General features: G+C 40.1%; 2 protein-coding genes across 4 annotated transcripts in view; both read left to right on the top strand.

Annotated features, from left to right (window-relative positions):
- The window catches only part of LOC104428262, a 52,494-nt gene that overhangs the window by 14,375 nt on the left and 16,538 nt on the right, over positions 1–21,581 (top strand). The window lies entirely within an intron of this gene.
- Positions 2,087–2,979, top strand: LOC120290424 (TMV resistance protein N-like). The gene is made up of 2 exons (XM_039306674.1): positions 2,087–2,662; positions 2,873–2,979. Exons 1-2 carry the CDS (start codon positions 2,286–2,288, stop codon positions 2,886–2,888), a joined length of 393 nt encoding a protein of 130 aa, XP_039162608.1. The 5' UTR covers positions 2,087–2,285; the 3' UTR covers positions 2,889–2,979.

The following is a 21,581-nucleotide window of genomic DNA, read 5'->3' as shown; positions in this document are numbered from 1 at the left end:
GTGAGTCCACCATGTTAGAGACACCTCGTGTATTGAGGCAAATCAGTTGTTGCTGGTAAGATGTAGCGTTTACCTATGTGCTGCTCCTACCATTGACAGCCATTTACTGCAGTTGATCTTCATTGGTAGGACAGCTATTTACTGTAGTTGATCTTCATTTTTTATTTCCCTTATGGGCAGTTCACTCTACCGCTGGTGGTGACCACTTTGTGAGTTACTTGCCCAAAGACAAGACTGTGGCGAGCGGGCTTGGTGCCAGGGAGGGAGAGCCGGATCCAGTGGAGTCACAGCGAGTGGTATCTTCCGAATAGAGAGTTGTTGCGAGTTCCTCAAGCTTAGGCCCGAAAGTTCTAAAGAAGGTAAGGATGAATTTGATGACTGCTGCAATTTTTCAATGTTCTAGTGAACGAAGTTGCTCTTTCGACATCGTATTCCTCCCTCTGTTATTGTAGCTTCTTTTCGGCAGCCCTGTCTACTCCCTGGAGTCATAGGCAGAACGCTGTATTTTCTTCATGGGTGAAATGCTGTAACGATCCCCTACATTGTTTATGAGTTTGCTTATTCGAAACAAACAGAATGTGAGCTACATTATCTTGACTATCAAAGAGATAGGCACTAGATCAAACATTTAGCTCCATTCAGATGATTCACCAAAAAGAGAAAAGAGCGAAGAAATGAACTGAAGGGAAAGAAAGGCCAACAACAACCCAATCTATCCAACAATAATGACGACAAATATTACAAGGAAACCACAAAGACCAAAGTTGCTAAATGACTGCAATTCTAGCTTCAATAATCGGAACTCTTGATCGATAGGACCAAACCCAAGATATCCAGCAAGGCTTACAAAATAATGTAAATGAAATAAGGTCAAAACTTATTTTGTTTCTCAGTCATGGTCTAGTCCCCACTCCCAAGCATGACCAAATTGATAAGCTAAAACCCATACTTTGATTAGTGCTTCTCCCAAAAAGAATCTAATAGAAAAAAAGAAAAAATAATTTTTTTGAAAAAGTATAAAAAATTGAATAATTATTGATTAGATTTGTATTGCTCGGAAGTATTTTAGTATATAATCTTTTATAAGAAAAACATAAGAATAAATTTTCCTAAATTTTGTTAAATATGAAAATATTTTATTAATATGGGTCGGATTGGGTATGGGTTGGGTATGGGTCGGGTCGGGTATGGGTCGAAAAATTTACATTAGACTTAAATGGGTCATAAATAGGTTAATGGGTCAATTTAGGTCAGGCCTTAATGATCCGACCCAAACCCAACCCGTCTCACCCATTTAACAGCTCTAAGGCTAACTTGTAGAGGTTGTGATGGGGTCAATTGGGGGAGTGGTGGTGTGATTCAGGGACGGAGATGGTGACGTTGATTGGCTATATGGTGGGAGGGAGAGAAATATTATGGTAAAGAAGAGAAAATTTTTAAGTAATAATTGCATCACACGATAGTAAAATGTGATATAATAAATCAATTAATATTGGGTATTCTCAATATTTGAGCGCCAATTAAAATGACATGCATATTGTAGTTGGCAATGTAGATTGATCGATTACTTCACATAAAATACATTTACATAGTAAAGGGGATAGTTTGATCTTTTAGTTGAGGATCTTTCTCTCAAGATGATCATCCTACAATTATCAAAAGCATAGAAGCGTATATGATATAGATGAAAGTATTTTTGAAATTTTCTCTAATATGATTAAAGTAAAGAAAAACTCAAAAACCATATTTCTGCTCTATCTTTTGGTTTCACTTTATATCCCTTTTTTTTTTTGGGAAGTAGTGCTTTCATTCATTCATAAAAAGAGCTCTACAAGAGCTAAGACAAGTGAGTTTCGAAGCCATGAATCTATCAATTTGTGCTGTCACTTTCGTTTGTTGCTAGGTTTCATATTTTAAATTTGTTTTTCAACAAATGGGACCTAGAAACTTCAGCTCATTGATTGATTCATGAATGATTCATGGAAACTTTTAGGAAACTTCTCGGAAACTTCTTGCATGACTCAAGGCGTTGACTATATTTACTCAAGGGATATTCGGAGATTTTCCCCCTCCATGACGCGAGATTGAGAGCTCATCGTATTGACAGCCCTTGCTTGGATCCAAGCACACCCAAAGCAAACTTTCTTGAGATATTTGGTGTTTAGAGATCATACAATGGAGAGAGGGACGAGTTCACAGGCATCATCCGGATCTTTGTACGAGGTTTTCTAAATTTTCGAGGAGTAGACACCCGTCATGGATTTACTGATTTTCTTTACCATGGGATGGTTGGTGCTGGAATCCTTGTCTTTAGGGATAGCGAATCCCTACATGTAGGTGAAGAAATTAGTGCTGAACTTCTACAAGCAATTGAGAACTCCAAGATTTACATTCCCATATTCTCCGCAAATTATGTTTCAAGTTGCTGGTGCCTCCGAGAGCTTACATACATGGTCAAGTGCACCTTGAAATCGAATGGGAACAAGGAGATTCTACCTATTTTCTTGGATGTGGAACCTGTTGATGTTAAGCTGAAAACAAACTTGTATAAACAAACTCTTTCAAAGCTCCAACAGACATTGTGCAGTGAAGTAGAGTCATGGCAAAAGGCTCTCATTGTAGTGGGCAAGATAAAAGGATGGAACTTGAAGAAAGATGAAAGGTAAATGTCTTAAACTTTTCAGTTGTTACGTAGATTTTCTTTTCCTCCCTATTAAGTTTGATTGCGGTATTGTTGGTGAAAAATATATTCATCTCGTCGAGAATGGAATTCTCATGGGTAGTAGCCAACAGCGGATGGCACTGATGCGGTGGTGGCACACCTTACTCATTCTTATTCTCTTTCTCTTCTCACCTTCTATCTCTGACACAGTAGCCACGGACAATAACATCTTGAGCAGCTTCACCAAGCCGCCGGCCAGCCACCGCTGCAACTCATCCATCAATCATCGCCATTTCTTTGTCACCGGCCTGACATTAGGTAGCAGAACCTGTCGTGACCATCCAAACTCCACCCTTTCTATCCTTCAGCGACCGGCAAGTCGATCCAGGTGGGTCTAACGTCACCTTGCCTATATCTGGCATTGCCAGCCTTGGGGACCCCAAATTTGGTGTCTCCTAAAGCTGGTGACGCCATCCTAGCGATCGCAAGGCCATGACCCATGTGACGTGGAGGATTGAGATGAGGTTAAGATGGCGGGTTGATCGGGTGCGATGGTCAAGGACTCGGAATGCAATGGTGATGGTGTAGGGAGGCAAGTGATGTCAATAGTGGCATGATGGTGGCAAAGGCCGACGGTGATGGTGACTGAAGTTGGGGAGTGGAGAGAGATTGAAAAAATCAGAAATTTTTAGCATCTAGAATTTTTTTCTCTCTCTAATTTCCTCAACATGTGAGGGCAATTGAGTCACTTGAAGAGTAGCTTTTCACAACATAAAATTTGTCCTTAACATGGTTGTTACGTCATGGCAACCAAGTAGATTTGATCCAATCGGTAATTGAAGCTGTTTTGGTTAAGCTGAATGTCAAATATAAAAATGTGACTAAGCACCTAGTTGGAGTTGATGATCGTGTAGAAGCTATAATTAAGATGTTGGATGTGGAATCTGATGGTGTTAAATTTCTCACGATCCATGGAATGGGAGGTGTTGGCAAAACAACACTAACCAAAGTTGTCTTCAATCAATTGTCTTCTCGATTCCAAGGCTGCAATTTCCTTTCGGATGTTCGAGAGTCATCGAACGACATGGCTTGGTACATTTGCAAAAACAATTGTTATCCAAGTTCCTTGATCGTCGTTATGTTGACCAAATTAGTGAAGTGGATCATGGGATCGACATGATTAAGAGGGTACTTTATAATAAAAAAATTCTCATTGTTCTTGACGACGTGGATGAAAACAAGCAGCTGAAAAATTTGGTAGAAAAAGGAAAATGGTTCGGTTCTCGTAGTCGGATTATCATTACTACTAGATACAAAAGTGTCCTAATGATTGACGGAGAAGCAACAAGTGAAGGTCCTATAAAGTGTGCAAATGTTTTGACTTATGAAGTACAGGAAATGGAATTTTGCCATGCTCTTGAGCTTTTCAATAGGCATGCCTTCAGGAGAGACTCTCCACCCGATGATTATGTCTACCTTTCAAAAAAAGTTGTCTCCACTTGGGAAAGCTTCCTTTAGCTCTTGAAGTCACTGGTTCATCCCTTTCTGGTAGATCCAAAGAATTTTGGTTAGACACTTTGAAGAAGCTAGAAAAAGCTCCTTCCATAGAAGTCCAAAAAACATTGATGATAACTTATGAAAGGTTAGATGATGCACAAAGGCAAGTATTTCTGGATATAAGTTGTTTTTTCATTAATGAGGATAAAACCTACCCTTGCTACATGTGGGAGGACTGTGAATACCACCCATACAATGCCATTGAAATCCTCTGTCTCATGTCCTTGATGAAAATCAAAGATGACAATACTTTTTGGATGCATGATCAAGTGCGGGACCTCGGAAGGGCAATCATTCGTGAAGAGAATTTCAAAGAACCTCACAAGCGTAGCCGAGTGTGGAATCATCGGGAAGCCTTGAGCATTTTGGAGCAGAAAAAGGTATCGAAAGGGAATTACAATTTATTTTCGTGTGAATTGTTGTAGCCTATTCTTGAAAAAGGAAAAATCCATCCCTATTCGCACTTGAAATTGTTTGCTTTTAACCTTCACATGTGACTTCTTGGTGTTTCCATCGATAGGGAAGCAAGAAGGTAGAAGCACTGTCACTAGGATCTCGTGGAGTCATCATAATGCCTAGTGAAGTTGCTAATTTACGACACTGAGGTTCTTGGAAGGGAATGAGATGTTCCTTGTTGGAGACTTCAATAATCTTCTCTCCAATTTAAGATGGCTTTCTTGGCGATGGTGCCCTTTTGAGTTTGTGGCAACAAACTTTCATCTAGTCAATTTAATCGTTCTTGACCTTTCACATAGCTATGTATCGAGAAATGGATTGGATTGGAACCAAATCGAGTATGATACAATTCTCACTCCTTGTATACAAGTATCTTTTCTTGTCTTTCTTGTATTTTTTTTCCTATAAATCGTTTCTTAATATATATATTTTTGCAGGTGGCAAGTAAACTAAAAGTACTAGATTTGAGCAATTGCAACGACTTAATGAGAACGCCTGATTTATCTATGTTGGTGTCCTTGGAGAGATTGATTCTTGAAGGTTGTCGCAATTTAATTGAAATTGACCCTTCCATTGGAAAATTAAAGCTCCTCACTACTTTAAACTTGAATGGATGTCATGCTCTTAAAAGGTTACCTTACGAAATAGGATGTCTAGATGCTTTGACGGAGATTCTCATGCCTAGTTCGTTGTATGCATTCAAACTTCGGAGACAATTGGTAATTTGAAGTCATTGTTGACCCTTGATGTATCACATAGCTGGATCCGCGTGTTGCCAAACTCAATTGGAGGGCTGGTGAAACTTAGGCGGTTGAATTTATTTAAGTGTTTAAAGATAAAGAAACTTCCAGACTCAGTTGGGAAATTACAATCATTAGTCTAGTTGGATTTGTCATCAACAAGTTTGGGACACCTACCTGATTCAATCGGCAATCTAAAGCAATTGACAGTACTTAGGATGAGTCACATAATTGGGATAACAAAATTACCAAGAGCGATTGGGCTGATGGAGAAGCTTGAAGAATTAGAAGCTAGTGGATGTTACCGCTTGACTGGTGAAATCCCTGAAGAAATTGGGAGGTTGTCTTGTTTAAGGATCTTAGACTTGTCGTTCACACGTATTTCCAGATTACCCACCACTGTGTGTTGCCTCTCTAATCTCCAAACACTTAATCTAGAATCATGTTCTAAGCTTAATGAGTTGCCGCAGCTTCCCCTAAGTTTGAGTTGTCTAAGGTGGGCCTTTGATACTCTCAAGTTTTGCAAAAACAGGACATATATGCTGGAGCGGGACTCTGCTTATCACTCTAGCATCGTACCCCTATATGAGGTGGAAGAACTAGCATCTGGCAAAACCCAGCCATTCTTGCCTTGGCACTTGTCTTCTAGTTTAAGAGAGTTCGAAGTTGGAAATCTGTCAATTACACCACGGTGGGATTATTCCCATTTGAGCAACTTGTCAACCTTGCGATTACAAAGTTGTTCGATAGAAAATTTCCTTGATGTTTTACCTGAGGAGGTCAAGCGCTCCATTTTGTCGGAGCAAGTAAAGATAATGCAATTAGAAAAAGAGCAAAGAGAATTGGTTCTATCGGAAATGAAAAGATGGAGCGTTTTAAAGATGTCGAGATCGTTTCTGTTGCAAATGAAAAGATTGAGACATTTAGAGATGCGCATGTGCAAGTTCTCCTCAAGAGCCAAGTTCTCCTCAATAGCACTTCGTCTATCACACATGAAGATTCTGGAAGAGGTAAATCTGTTCAGATGCTCCTTGTTAGTCGAGATCTGGGGCCTTGAAGAACTGGGATCCCTTTGCTTCCTATCGATTGTGGATTGCAGTTCCATGGAAAGGATGTCAAACCTATCGAAATTGAGAAAGCTAAGGGAGCTAAGAGTAGGAGAATGCCCAAAGTTAAGAAGCGTGGAAGGTCTAAATCACTTGGAATCTTTTTACAGAAGTTGTGGATTCACGATTGCTGCTCGTTGGAGAGTTTGGCTGACACCTCAAATTTGCGTTTAGAATGTTCTACAATTGAACATTGTGAGCGGTTGCCCAACCATAACAGTTACTGTAGATGTCATGACAACAGAGATTCAGATACTAAACCTGACCATGCTAAGTATTTTTGAGCCGGTTACACTGAGCCTGACTTGATGAATGTCTGGTGAGTATGATGTGAACACCTGTATATTGTGTCTGTAAGGAAGTCAGATCAAGTCTTTATTGTTGGGCTTATTGTGTTCCTTTTGTTTTTATTTTTATTTTATTTTCTCTCTAAAGTTGAAGTCGGATGGTCTGAAGAAGGTTTTCCCATGACAATATTGGGAACAAGTACGACCCATTAAGATTGAAAGCCAATTTGAAGATGAGATGATGAAGAGAGAAGTACGTTGAGAAGATTGGCCCAATGACCTCGACCAAGAATGACCAGAATTCAGTGAATTTCACCCCATTCTCTTTTTGCTATCGTAAGTAGATTTGAATTTTACGTGTCATAACCATATTCTCGTCGTTGGGTGGATACCACTTTGTTATAACCATGGAGTTTCCGTCCAGCATGTTCTCGCGTAGCATCTGCATTTCCTAAAACTTTCCATTTCCTGGTAATCAGTCTCGGCTCTGTTTTCTTCTTAATTTGGATATGAAGTAGAGGCCCAGGGCTCTAGCTTCAGCCTGTGTGAAAATCGGCTGCCATTGAGGCTCTATTAATTATCTGAACTTGCTGCGCTGCCTTTGTGGTAATCAGGATGTGAATCGTTGCTTTACTTTTGCATCTAAGCTCCTCTGCTGAATATCACATCTTTGATGAAAATGCCTGAACGGAGAATTTCCTTCACTACTAAATTGTTGATCAAATTTGGTCATATGGGCCTATGTTGAAGAAAGTGAGCTAGATCCATGTGTGTTCAATTATGTAATGCTGGCCGAGAACCTCATGTATAGAATTGAATCGATCCCAATGTGTTTTTCGCTGAATTCATATGAAACCAAAGTGATTCCTATACTTGTATGCTTATTTCTGAACTCATCCAGTTGAGTTGTGCTTGAATTGACTCCCATGTTCTGTAAAATTTGCCGAAGCCCCACACTGTTCTTGTCCATTCTATTGCGAAACTTGAAGTTTCTGAATTTGCTTGATTTCATTTTGACGTCTTTTGATTCTTGTCAATGTGTTTATAGGAAGTGTCATAGTTCTATGTGTAAATCGCATATATGTGACTGAACCGAATTGTTTAATGCATTGCATCAGCATTATTGATATGCTTATTATATGCACATGTACCGATATGGCCCCGTTTGGTTCAACTTTGGGGAAATGGCTTTGCATTTCCCCAAGTATCCTTGAGTGAATGAGCATTTGGGGAATGCAAAGTGTGTTTGGGAACTCATTTGTGTATATTTTGCGAAGTAGTTTTGAGGTGAAAAGAAAAAGGAAAAAAGAAAGGAAAAGAAAGGGAGGAGGAGATGCAAGTTTGCTCGGCGGTGGGGCTGGTGGTGGTGGGGAGGCGGCTGGTGGCGATGGAGAGGCGGGCGGTGGTGGTGGCGGTGGAGGAAGGCGGCTCGCTTGACCTCGGCGACCTCGGGCGACGCTCGGGTCGCACGACCTAGGCAACGCCTGGGTCGCGCGGCCTCAAGCGACACCGCCTGAGGTCGAGCGACCCGGCGACTCCGCCTAAGGCCGCGCGACCTCGGGCAAGGTCGCTTGGGTCGATTTCTCCCTCTGATCCTTCTCCGGCCTCCAGGTAGCGCGCTCTTGAACTCCCGGCCGTTGTCATCTTCTTTCGATCGTTGCGAGTTTCGGGAAGGATTTTCTCGCCGTCGTTTTCTAGGGGTGTTGAGTGCCGTCGTTGCCGTTGCCATCGGCGGCGTCGCTCGGGTCGCTTGACCTCGGAGTGCGACCTAGGGCGTCCCCGAGGTCGAGCGCCATTTGGCGACGCCGCCGGGTGGTGAGACCCGGCGACGCCCGAGGTTGCTCGACCTTAGGCCACCTCGCTTGAGGTCGTGCGACCTCGGGCGAGGCTTCTCGGCGGCCAGATCTGGCCTCTCGTGGGTGAGCGCCGCTCGCCGGCTGAGCTTCATGAGGAAGAACGAAGAAGACGATGAACTGTGTTTTTTCGAGGGCAGAAAAGGAAAACATAATTATCAATAAGGGCAATATTGGAAAGAAAAAAATTCATTAAACCCTAGACCAGTATCCTGAAAATGCTAAAAGCCCAAAGCAAGTTCGGACTGCTTTGGGCTTTCAAAGATTCCAAATGCCAAATGGAGACTCAAAAAGCCGAACCAATCGCAAAATTTTTAAGAGCTTTGGGAGCTCAAAGCCCCTTGGGAAAGCTGAACCAAATGAGGCCTATGTTGATGCTAGGCTGAGGGTTCCCTATGATAGTTTGGATTTGCCTTTGATTGGTTCATGTTATTTCGCTTGCTTGAGAGCATTCTCCTACTCAATTCACTGAACTTATCACATCTGTTTGCATTATAAGATAGGCACATTTTGTGTGTCTTGAACTTGAACTTACGTTGTATGATTTTGATTCATGTTTCAATACCTCTAATTTTTCCGTACATGCATTTGGACTTATTTGAGTGTGCCTGATCTTGCTTTCCTTATGCCCGAGTGGGGAACTTCTCAATTTGACATCAATTTGTTCTTCCCCATTTACTTTATAATCTTAATTAGTCACGTTGATACATGATGGCTATCACTATTTGTGTTAAATCAATAAATCAATTTATATCTCGTGATACCTTACTATTCATTGCTCGGCCATGGTGTGAGTGGGAAGTAGATATTCTCACCTACACAATTTTCAAGCCAAAATTGGGTATATACATGTACATTGTCTAGTATATTATATGTTCAAAATTACTTATAATTGAACATTTTCAGCAATGAACACTATTTCAAGCATGATTTCTTATTTTAGGATCAGTAGATTTTAGATTTTTATCTTGATTGATCTTAGATATCTTTTGCTCTAGTGTTGCGATTATGAAGATTGCCTAGTTGAAGATCCGTAATGCACAAATTTTGAATAAATGGTTGCATTTGCAAATTTGAAATGGCTTGTTATATATTCAGTGTGAGAATTTTATTTACAGATAAATATTATGGCAAGCTGGATGTACCCAATGGGTACGGGGTTATTTTAGTGACTTGGGTATGGGAAATCTGTATTATGTTTGGGATGAGTTTGGGATGACTGTCCTTGTCGCTTACCTATCCCAAACTCGTTCCAGTTCCATCTCTACCATCAGTACTTGCTGATATTTGTTAGGAGATAAGAGTTAATCAAGAAATTTTTAAGTTAACATGTCACTAGCCCCTTGAATTTAAAAAGATAAAAAGTGATTGAACTTTATCAAAATCTAAATTCGGTTCAATTTACTGAAGATGAAGGACTCCATTCGCTTCAACCCGTGGCCTGTGCTTGGGGACGTGGATAAGATGAGGAAAGAAGGGTATGCGGAGAGAATTGGCAGAGTTTCACCAGTTTGAGAGAAGCAGGGAAAATGAAGGTCCATTTTTGATTGGGACGAAAATAAAATTAGGAAAGTCTTAAAAATTGTCCTAGCCCGAATCAGCACGAAAATTTTTAACAATTTTTAACCCGATTATAGAGCAGAATGAAATGTCGACCTTTATTATATGTATTTCAGGTAGGCCAGGTTTTCCGACTTTGTGCTATGTAGCCCAGAATGGCCTTGCACGCACGATTTTTCTATTTTCATATTTTATTGATTTATATTTGCAGCATTTCACTAATTTTTTTAATCATAAACTAGAAAAATGAAATTTTACGGGTGAAAAAATTAATTTATTGCACTATTGAAAATAGTGAAAATTATTAACAAATTTCAAAAATAAAAGATACTATACAGGTGAACAAATTTCTAGCAATTTTTTTCTTGTTTTTAAGTTGGCTACCTTTCAACCCTAGCTCAGCCCTAACCCCAAAAGACCGAAATAATAATGGACGGGCTAGATAATCCAAAAAAGGTTCGTTTTTTTTTTTTTTTTTTTTTTTTTTTTTTCTGAGCTTGGAAATTCCAGACTCGAAAGTTTGGACTAGGCCGAAAAATACACTCCTATTACCGCATTTTTTTTTTTTTTGGTCAGAGGGGAATTGTCGATAACTTGGTCATATTTGCCACACAATCTTTTTTGTAATGTGATATTTCCATTTTTCAAATTTTCTTTTAATGAACACTAACGTCTTTTTTTCACATCTACAGTAATTTCACATTCACTTTCCCACTCCTTTCAAACAAAAAATAGTCGATCTCTTAATTTCTTCACCTTCGTTTTCAGACCTTTCCAAATGACTATTTCTTCCACCTCATTTTCCTTCGCCTATATTTTCAACCTTTTCATTTTCTTCACCTCCCAAAAAATATATCCAAACATAGTGAGAGTTCATTTGATTTAGGTTCGGTTTTCCCGAACGGAATTACCTTGACTTTGGGGATGACATAAGCAAAGATAGAGTGGTCCAATCTACACTCAGTGACCATGTACCGTTTTCTACCCAAATGAATCGTTAGTTTTGCATACGTGCTTATCAAACACCCATAAAAATATCTCTCTTCCTCTCCACTTGAACTTGAACTTGAACTTGCACAATGAGCTCCGGCCAGTCACCCACTAGATATGATCAAGCGTAGTTGTGGCTTCGAACTTGACGCCTCTATTGTCACGGGTGTCGGTGGTGTTGGTTGAGGCAGTGGTAGCGCCCATCGAGGACATGGATGGTGATGTTGATTGCCAAGTATGGTTGAGAGACAGAGAAAGAAAGAGAAATGATTTCGTAGAGGAGTGTGATAGTTGTATCATATGATAATGACAGATGATATAACAAGCCAATGGAAATTAAGTATTTGCAACATTTAAGCAGTAAATATTGCATGAGCAATATGGAATGACCACTTATACTACATCAATCTCAATAAGTAGCACATAGAATATAATTCCGTAACGGAGGGGTAGTTTGATCTTTTAATTATGGATTATAGTCTGAAGATGATCATGCGGCAAATATCCAAAACTGAGAAGCATATGTGATATGAATAAAAAGTCGGAGAGGATTTTTGAAATTTTCTCTACTACGATTAAAAAAAGAAAAGCTTTTGTATCCCAATATGACTTTATATTCTCTATTTTTAAAGCTATGGATCTTTGATTTCATGCTGTGAGTTTTGTAGCTTTGTTATTAGGCTTCAGATTTAAAATTTGTTATTAAATGAATGGGACAAGAAAACATCTACAACCAAACCTGTGACTTGATTATTTGACTTATTTTAATGAAAGTAATGACGCTTCAAAACTAACTTGAGTAGATATGTAATATAAGTGCAATTGGTTTGAATTTGCCTAACCTTAGCATGTCGTTTGCTTGAGGGTGAGGAAGGGGACGGACTGATATAAAGCGTACCCTGCCTTTTTCTCCCAAGAAATCATTTGATTATATATTTTCAAGAACTTGTTGATAAAGAGCACAAATCGAAGGGTAGCCGCCTCAATTAAATCACAGATCTCAGTCTTAGGGCTCGAGAATCTCATATAATTTCGAAAATAACAAAAGGGTAATCAATTTTACACTATTTAGAATTGAATTTGCTCAATAATTGATTCAATTTAGTTAATCGAGAACTGCGAGACACCATTATATAAGATAGGTAACATGTCATATCTCAAGGAGGTAAATTGAATCAATTTATGTTTCATAAGTATTGTGACAACCCTCCTAACATGATAAGGGAAGATAGATTTAGAGGTACTGTCAAATTAAGTACAAATGGTATTTAATATATGCTGGTTCTCCCAAATCCTTACCTTGTGCGATGTTGGGAAATTCATTTCATTTGATTAATCCTACAAAAATTCTATACAACAAGAAGTTCGCCATTAACCTATTGGGATCAACTAAGAGCCAAGTAAAGTATGAGAATATATTTCACTTCCTAGCAATCAAAGATCTAGATTCAAGAACTTGATTATACTACTTATTCAACTAATGACCTTTTGATACTTAAACTTGATTATTTGTCAACTAAAGTGTCCACTTAATCGTTTACCAAATTATGACTGCTAAGGTTTTCACTTGCTAAGTGTCAATGCAATGTTCTTTTAGTGTTTATCATTATCCTAAAATGTAACCCACACATTTAACTAAAACAATCAAATCATGACATAGAAGTGATACAAAGAAATCACAACTAATTTGTCTTTAAAGTAGTAAAAGACTGAGTAAAAGATAGAATGCGGAAGGGCTACTCAATACAAGTTGGGCAAAAAAATATTACATGGCCTTATTAATTATGCTCAGAACAACAACCCCATTAGCTAAAATCAAATTGAGTCCAATCTTTTAAAAGAGACTAATCTACCTAAATTAATCCAAACTGGAAGACCATGAAATTCCCGAAACCATATGAATATCAACTAAATGACACTAAGCCAAATCTCATGCTAATATTTTTTAACAATCTAATCAAGACATTATTTTCTAACATTATTCTAATTTTTTCTTATTTTCGATTTTTTTTTGTTATTTATTTATTCGGTCCCCTTCTTGGTCCATCACCTTCAGGACACGCGTAAATGTCACGGCTTCTGCAAAAATTCTTTCAACGTTTCCATTTTGTCACCCTTTTCTTTTCTATAAAACTCCCCCAGTACTAGGTCTTTCTCTGCTGAATTTCCTTTACTCATTTCCACTCATCTCCTTTGTTCGTTCATTCATAAAAACACACTCATCACATTAGCACACTCACTATCTTTCTGTCTAGTTCTGATGTTCACGTCTTTCCCCTTCTCTTTCCACAAGTCGAACAACATAGATTGACCAACTCACGTCCAAACAAAATCAAGAGATCTCCCATACAACCATTCAAAATTCATTCGCTCAAATGCAGAAGTCATGGGTTCACAGAAGTTACTCAGCCAGCAAGAAATAGAGCAGTAACCAAAAGCACATGCTATGAGCAACAATCGATGATCCGGCACGACCAAGCACGTAATAGGCGCTGAATTTTCCCTCGGCTTATATGGTTACTTGACTGAAATAGCAAAGAATTACGGATACATTGACATCAAATTGGACTGGGGAGCTCACAGTCAGCATGTAAAGACTCCGGTTCCATCTAACTTGAGATTAATTTCAGCAAGATCAAAGTTCAATCATGGCAAGGCTTCCAAAGAAACATAAATCAATTAAAGTCTACACAACGACAAGAGTGAATCGTTCAAGCAAAAGACAGCTCTCCGTCAAAATTTGAACCAAAACGCACGCCATTTTAGTTCAGGAATTTTCATAAACAATTGGTAGGCATTTGGGCTACACATTTTAGAACCAAGTCGCTGCTGACTGGAGTCGTTTAAATCGCTTGGGTTGCTAGAGGAAGAGGGCGTGATGAAGAATGAATATGGAGAAGTGTGACCTTAGAGACTCCGTTCAAGATATGGTGTCTCGAGAGAGAGAGAGAGAATGGAGTCGGTCGTTATCCGGTGATGGACGATCGGTGGTGGTACTGCAGCGGTTAGAGGTGATGGACTGGAAGGAACCATTTTTGGACCAAGGCTTCCAAGGATCTTGGCAGACTTCTTGGACTGATGGGCACTTCACAGTAAGAGACATCGACTGGAATTGCTGAGCTCGGTGGATTTGGGTCGCGACTGGGCTCAGTACTGCTTCCTTGGGCTCTACAAGATGGGTCGAAACCAAATATAGCCCTCTTTCTTTATTATTTTATTTTTCTTCCACTTTTTCTAATTTATCTATTTATTATTATCATTGTTATTCTACATCAGACATACGCTTAATGTGCCGACAAAAGTATATATTTATATAATGTCTAGCGTGTTATATTCTAAAAACGTAATTGGTTTTCTTATCCTTGGTGATGTTCCCAAGAGAAAGGCTCATTATGAAGTTTTTCCATAAAGAATATATCCATAAAGTTAATTTGAAAGGAAGTTTCGATGTAATGTCATTACTAATTCTCGTCAGAAATGACCGTAATCTCATGTGACGAATCACGGGGTTCTCGTTTCGTCTTACTTAGCATGTAATCATGTTTTTGTCAAAAAAGCAAAAGCGCCAAATAATTAAAAGATAGATGAGAGGCCAGCCCATCACCCGACCTCGGTGAGCACGCATGCCATTTTGTCTTAATTTGAGCATCTAATTGTCGTAAATTGCGTTCTATTTTTCTGGCCTATCTTTTAAATGTGACTAATGGACAAGAAGTTCCCGACAATTTGGTAAACTGCATGCCATTATTTTATTCAAATATTCTTTGTTTATCGAGCGATACTACAGAAGAAGACGAGGACCATGTTCTCATTTTCACAAGTTCACCAACCAAAGTTATTCACAATCAATTCTTCTTGCTATAAACCAGTAAAAATGCCAACTTTGAATGTCGCTCTCCTAGCCCTAAAAATTAAAAAAGAAAATGAAAAAAATGTTACCTAGATCTGTTCAATCTATTGCCTTTTCTATTATTCTAAGTAATTACGATGTTACTTGATTTTACAAGTCTTGCAATGCTACATAGGTTGCTTATATATTTTTTTTCCATGAATGAAAAAAAGTATGCGGAAAATGATTTTTTTTTTTTTTTTTTTTTTTTTTTACGTTCATTCAGCAACATAATGTTTGTGGTAGTCTACTTTTGCTCAATTACTAAATTTGATTACCTAGGCTATTCTGTAGCTTAATTTCTAGACTCAAGGTGGTTTCACTGCAATCATCATTTAAGTAATATGCTAGATACATTTGATTTGACCTTGTGTAATCTTGATTAATATGTTCCGTGATTTATCAAATCTCAAAAATATTTAGATTCTAATTAGTGTCTATATATAATCGCCGTTATGTTTAAATTTGTCATATCATATATCTTTCTATATTTGTACAACACAATTAATGATATAGAAAAAGCATCCATTTCATTTGTCTCTTGTTAACACAGCTTACAACTAATTATTTGAAAAGGTAGAGCATGGTCAAGCACTCAAACTCTATCATAATAACTTGCTCAATGCATGCTAGAATTGCTCAAGTTCGAGGCTAGATCTGGTTGAGCATTGCTCCAGCTTCAAGCTTCATGCCTCTATATTCAAGTGAGACCATGGTAAGGGAGGGAGGGAGGGAGGGGGAGAGGGAGAGAGAGATGCAGTAAGCAGATGCAGGCAAAGGTAGAGCCTAACTTGTGAAGGGCGTTAGTGGTGTCGGTTTGGGGAGTGGTGCCGACCGTCGAGGATGGAGTCCTTGATCGGCTGTATCGTGGGGGAAGGAGAAAGAGAGAAATGTGTGGTAGAGTAGAAGATATTTCATGTAAGAGTCATATCCTATGGCAATTATACAAGATGTAACAAGCCAATGAAAATAAATATTTTCAAATGAGCCTTAAATGGTTGGAAACAAGCACCATTTTGTGCTTTTGTGGAACATTTTGGTTTCGATCCAGCTCTTATGACTTTACCTTGCTGCTAATCTATGTTAATGACGTGATCATCACTATGATTACACTGATGGTATTCCATACTACGATTAAGCTGTTTCTTATTCAAGATTTTAGATAAAAGGTCTGGCAAAACTTAGTTATCTCTTAGGGCTTTATGTCTTCTGCTGGGATTTACTCTCACTCCAAGAAGGTTACTTTGACGCATCTCAAGCCGAATACCTAGTTGAATACTTAAAGACAGTCAAGCATTGCAAGATGCCACCTTGTGTAGTCTGCTTGTGGGGCAATTTAGTTTACCTTAATATTTACTTGTCTGGATATAGCTTTTGCAGCTATATTATCAACCTAATTCATGTCTCGTTTAGAACTACTAACTATGCTACAATTCTATGCTACAATTCTATGCACTATTTGTTTACATCGAGTACTTCATTACTTAAGTTAAGTCTTCTCTTGCTTTGAATGACTTCTCCGATGCCAGTTATGCTGGTCATCTCAATGATCATCTCTTTACGGCTTCTTTGTGTGTGTGTGTGTGTGGAAACACTGTAATTTCATGTTGTAGTAAAAAGCAAGATCTTAACATTGAACCCATGCTAAAGCATATTATCGTATTTTAGCTAATTCAGCTATTGAAGTTTTATGGCTTCAGTGGCGTCTCAAAGATACCTGTGTTCTGTAGAAATCTGATGCTACTTTATTTTATGACTCTAGCAATGCTGTATAGGTTGCTTATATTGATGTTCTTCATGAATGTACAAAGTACGTTGAAAATGATTTTTCTTCATCGTTCAACATAATGTTCGTGGCAATTTACATTTACTCCATTATTAAATTCAATTATCTAGGCTATTTTATAGCTTAATTTCTCCAGTCAAGTTGGTTTCACTTCTATCGTCTTATTTTCGAGCAATATGTTATATATATTTGATTTTGTGTAATCTTGATTGATTTGTTCTGCGATCTATTGAATCTCACCAATATTCAAAATATTGTTGATGTCTTTTTTATAGTTGTCGTTATGTTTAAATTTGTGATTTCATACATCTTTGCATATTTGTACTATGCAATTAATGATATAGAAAAAGCATTAATTTCATTTCTCTTGTTAACACAACTATAAAGAATCATCTAGAAAGGTAGGGTATAATCAACCACTCAAAATCTGTCACACCTTCCAGCCTTATGCATTGCTCAAGTTAGATGCTAGATCTTGTCGAGTGTCATTGTAGCTTTGAGCTTGACGCCTTTATTTTTTGAGTGGGCAATAGGAGAGAGAGAGAGAGAGAGAGGTAATGTCAGTTTAGGGAGTGGTGGTGACCGTTAAGGATTGTTGGTGGTGTCATTGATTGGCTAGTGTCAATTTAGGGAGTGGTGGTGACTGTCAAGGACTGTCAGTGGTGTCATTGATTGGCTGTAGAGAGAGAGAGAGAGAGAGAGAGAGAGAGAGAGAGAGAGAGAGAGAGAGAGATGGATATGAAAACAAAGGTGGCGTTAGTTTAAGGAGTGGTGGTGATTGTCAAAGACTCTTGGTGGTGTCATTGATTGGTTGTAAGGTGAGAGGGGGGAGAGATGAAAATAAATGTGGTGTTAAAACAAAGGTGGTGTTAGTTTAAGGAGTGGTGGTGATTGTCAAGGACTCTCGATGGTGTCATTGATTGGCTGTAAGGTGAGAGGGGGGGTGCAGGAGAGAGATGAAAACAAGGGTGGTGTTAGTTTAAGGAGTGGTGTTGACTGTTAAGGACTGTCGGTGGTGTCATTAACTGGTCATAAGGTGAGGGAAGAGAAAGAGAGATGAAGACAAAGGTAGTGTCACTTTAGGGAGTGATGGTGACCATCAAGGATTGTCGGTGGTGTCATTAATTTGTTGTAGCGAGGGAGGGAGGGAGGGAGAGAGAGAGAGAGATGAAGACAAGGTGGTGTCGGTTTAGGGAGTGGTATTGTCAAGGATTGTTGATGGTGTCATTGATTAGCTGTAAGGTGAGGAGAGAGAAGGAGAGAGAAATGTGTGGTAAAGTAGAAGTTATTTCATGTGACAGTCATATGTCACAGGTCGATCGATTGGGATCGTGATCGTGCGGCGACTCATGCTCTTTTGGATCACCTAAGCCAAGCCTTACTTGATTGAACGCTCACTTGCTCACTCACCCAGATCGTAGAGAGAGAAAGCTTCTAGAGAGAAGAGCTCTAGAAATAAAGGAGCTTTGATATTACTGAAAGGATTTGATGGATACAAATGAGGGGGAGGGCATCCATTGTTATACTAAAGGCCCTCTGATTACATCCGTTGATTGATTCTTTATCCGACAAACGAGATCGTACCGCCAAACCTACCGACACTAATGATAGCTACCAACTACCAACATTAATGGCTAGAGACTTCTAGAATGCGGCTCAATTACCATATCGTTCGCCCTTGGAAAGTTCTGGAAGAAGTCTTGTCGGGAATCTTAGCGAGCACTAGAGATCCTTCGCGAGAAGGCACGGCCCCTTAGTTATTGGAACCTCTTGGCCGTGACATTCTCCCCCACTTAATCAAGCGACGCCCTCGTCGCTCACAGCTTGATGAGCGACATTTCTGGCACGAGCACGGGCTCTCTTCTTTTGGTTTTGCTTTGCTCGGACGCTCACGAACAAGGGACCACACCCTTCTATTTTTGGCTCCAACTTTAGCTTGGGCATGGCACGCGGCGAGTACTCAACCTCGAGGAAGAGCACTTGGATCGGCATGTCGTGAGTTGGAGTAGGAGGATCCAACTCTACCTTCGGCTTCTCCATGGATGGCGGCTCATTCATGCCTTTTTCAACCTTCAAGCTCTTGTCGAGGCGTCGGATCGTGGCGATGGTCTTGGTGTCAACCACCCCTTTCATCATGGGGATCATCGCCAAGCATTTCGGATCGAGGATCATAATGCACTTGGTTCTCATATCGATCATGAACCTCACGCTATTGAAGAATTGCATTCCCAAAATAAGGTCATAATCATCGAGAGGGATTACGGCCTTGCTTGGTCCCCTTGGGAAAATTTTTTTGTGTTTGGCAAAGTTTTTGAAAGCCCCTTCGCTCAAATATAAGCATTCCGAATGTCGAATGCTGAAAGCTGGGGAGGGGGAGCATTGAGCATTGGGCATTTGGGAAATGCCACGCGTACTGTTCATCTTCTCTTCCCCCGTCGTCGTCTTCTTCTTCTTCCCGGCCATTGAGCTTCTTCGGCAGCCGCTACTCACCTTGTTGCACGAGGGTCGCATGTCCCCGTTGACCACCACACAGGGGTGGTGCGACCCACGACCTTAGGTGGCACCGCTTGGGTCGCACGGAACCAGGTGGCGCCACCTAGGTCACGCGGACCTCGGGCGGCATCGCTGTTTCCGTGCAAACCCGGTGACGACGCTGAGGTCCGCGTGACCTCGGGCCGCCAAATTTGGCGGTTTGGAGGCTAGATCTGGTCGTCGGACGGCGAGATCGGCCTCTGCGACCTCGAGCACTTGAGGTTGTGCCTCTAGGGGCAACGGTGTCACCCGAGGTTGCGCCGCTTGGGTCCGCGCGACCTCAAGCCGCCAAATTTGTGTAGTCCTGGAGGCCGGATCGGCTCTACGCCTCCGAGGCGGCGACGGCGTCGCCGAGGTCATGACCTCGGGCGGCTAGATTTGGCCATTCGGTACCGCCGGCTGCCCGGATTTGATTTTCAGATTTTAAAAATAAATAAATAAAAGCAAAAGCCCATTTGTAATGTAAGTTTTGCCAAATGGTATTTTGCTAAAGTTGCCTTTCAATGCTATTTGAAACTATAATTTACCAAATGGTGTAACATTTTGAAAAACTACTTTGTCTCAAAGGTATTTACATTCTCTCAAGGGCATTTCCCTAAAGCTGAACCAAACGGGCCCTACCTCGAATTCTAGCTTGGCCTTCCATTTGCCAATTTTGACATCCACGTCGGGAGTCGATCCTATGGTATGGAGGCCATATGAGTTGATGGGTTTGAACATCTCCCTAGTTGACTCCACGTGAAGTCCTAAGGCTTTTGCCGCCTTGGTCAACATGAACATGTTTGAGGCACCGGTGTCGACCAAGGCATATAGCACTCAGCCACACAATTCGACCTCCACGGAGAACATATCCGTGTTCAGTGTAGCTTCTTCTTTGGACGGCTATCGAGGTTGGACAGTGTTGACAACCTTCATAGCTCCAAGTCGGATTTGCCGCTTCTCTTCTTTGGGCTTATGACATCCCGATTTTCCAATTCTATTTTCAGTGAAATGAGACGGGCATTTCATCTACATGTGTATAATTCTTTTATCTAAGTTGGCCACTCATGAGAAGACTAGTCTATTAGGTGAAGCCGTAAAGGGATTCTGATGCATTAGACTCGAGAATTTGACCAGGAAGCGACCTTTCAACTGAGCTAATCTACAATGGTTAGTACAACACACTTAAAAATCGATTAGAGACCGAAGATAGGTTGACTCGACAAATGCATGTGATCAAGTGTGGGTGATTCCACCAAATCGCACAATTCTTGTCGATCGGCACTGGATCGATTTTTCTATCGTTTTGGTACCTTGTGTTCGTATTGGAAACCTTGAGATTACCACAACAATCGAGAGCCGCCAATGTGTCGAAGATGTATATTGTGGCTTGAAAATGATTAACCACAAGTCAAATGCATGAAAATTTCCGAAAAGCTACCCGGTAGATTATGACGCGCTATTATCATGCCAGAGTAAAATTAACCATGAAAATGGAAACCGAATTCAGAAATTGGGAGCCATGTTGTGTCACAAATCATTTTAAGAACGTTGACTCATATTCAGAAGATTTTCTTACAAATCGAGTTTTTCAGCAGAAAATCAAAGTATGATTAATTTGGTTCAGGAAAATTAGTAGGCTCACTTTTGGTTGTACTTTTGGGATCCGAGATGGTTCTATGGTCAAGTAAAAATGTGAATTGAAGTGTGGTGACAATGTATTAATTTATGGACTTCAATTTGGTTCAATTAAAAGAGAATTGAATGAAATTGAAAGAATTGAGGTACAAACTTTTAAAATCCATATGCCATGGTGCAAGAGGCATTTTGGACCCATAAGAGGATTGTTATGGAAGATTTGAGTGAGTGGAAAGTGAGGTCATGTGAGGTTATGGTGGGGCCAAAGTGGGGGGGTGGATTTTGACAAGTGTAGGGTGCACTTTTGCTCTAAAAAGGTGAGCTCTCACATCATCTTCTTCCTTGAAATAAGGACTTTGCCTTGGGAAGGGAGAAAAATAAAAGAAAAGATGTGTGGAACCAACTCCTCCAGCTGCCCCTTCGCTCGCTCGCACGACCGCTCGCTCGTACGTCGCCAGAGTCGCTTGTCGCCGATGTTGCTTCTCTTTCGTCTGTGCGACCGGCCAGCTCGCTACTCCGCTTTTGTCTCGCGCACCAGTTCACCCC

The sequence above is a fragment of the Eucalyptus grandis genome, chromosome 2 (genome assembly GCF_016545825.1).
Source record: "Eucalyptus grandis isolate ANBG69807.140 chromosome 2, ASM1654582v1, whole genome shotgun sequence".
NCBI classification, from domain to species: Eukaryota; Viridiplantae; Streptophyta; class Magnoliopsida; order Myrtales; family Myrtaceae; genus Eucalyptus; species Eucalyptus grandis.
Note: the sequence above shows the minus strand (reverse complement) of the source record. Positions and strands in the feature narration are given on the sequence as shown.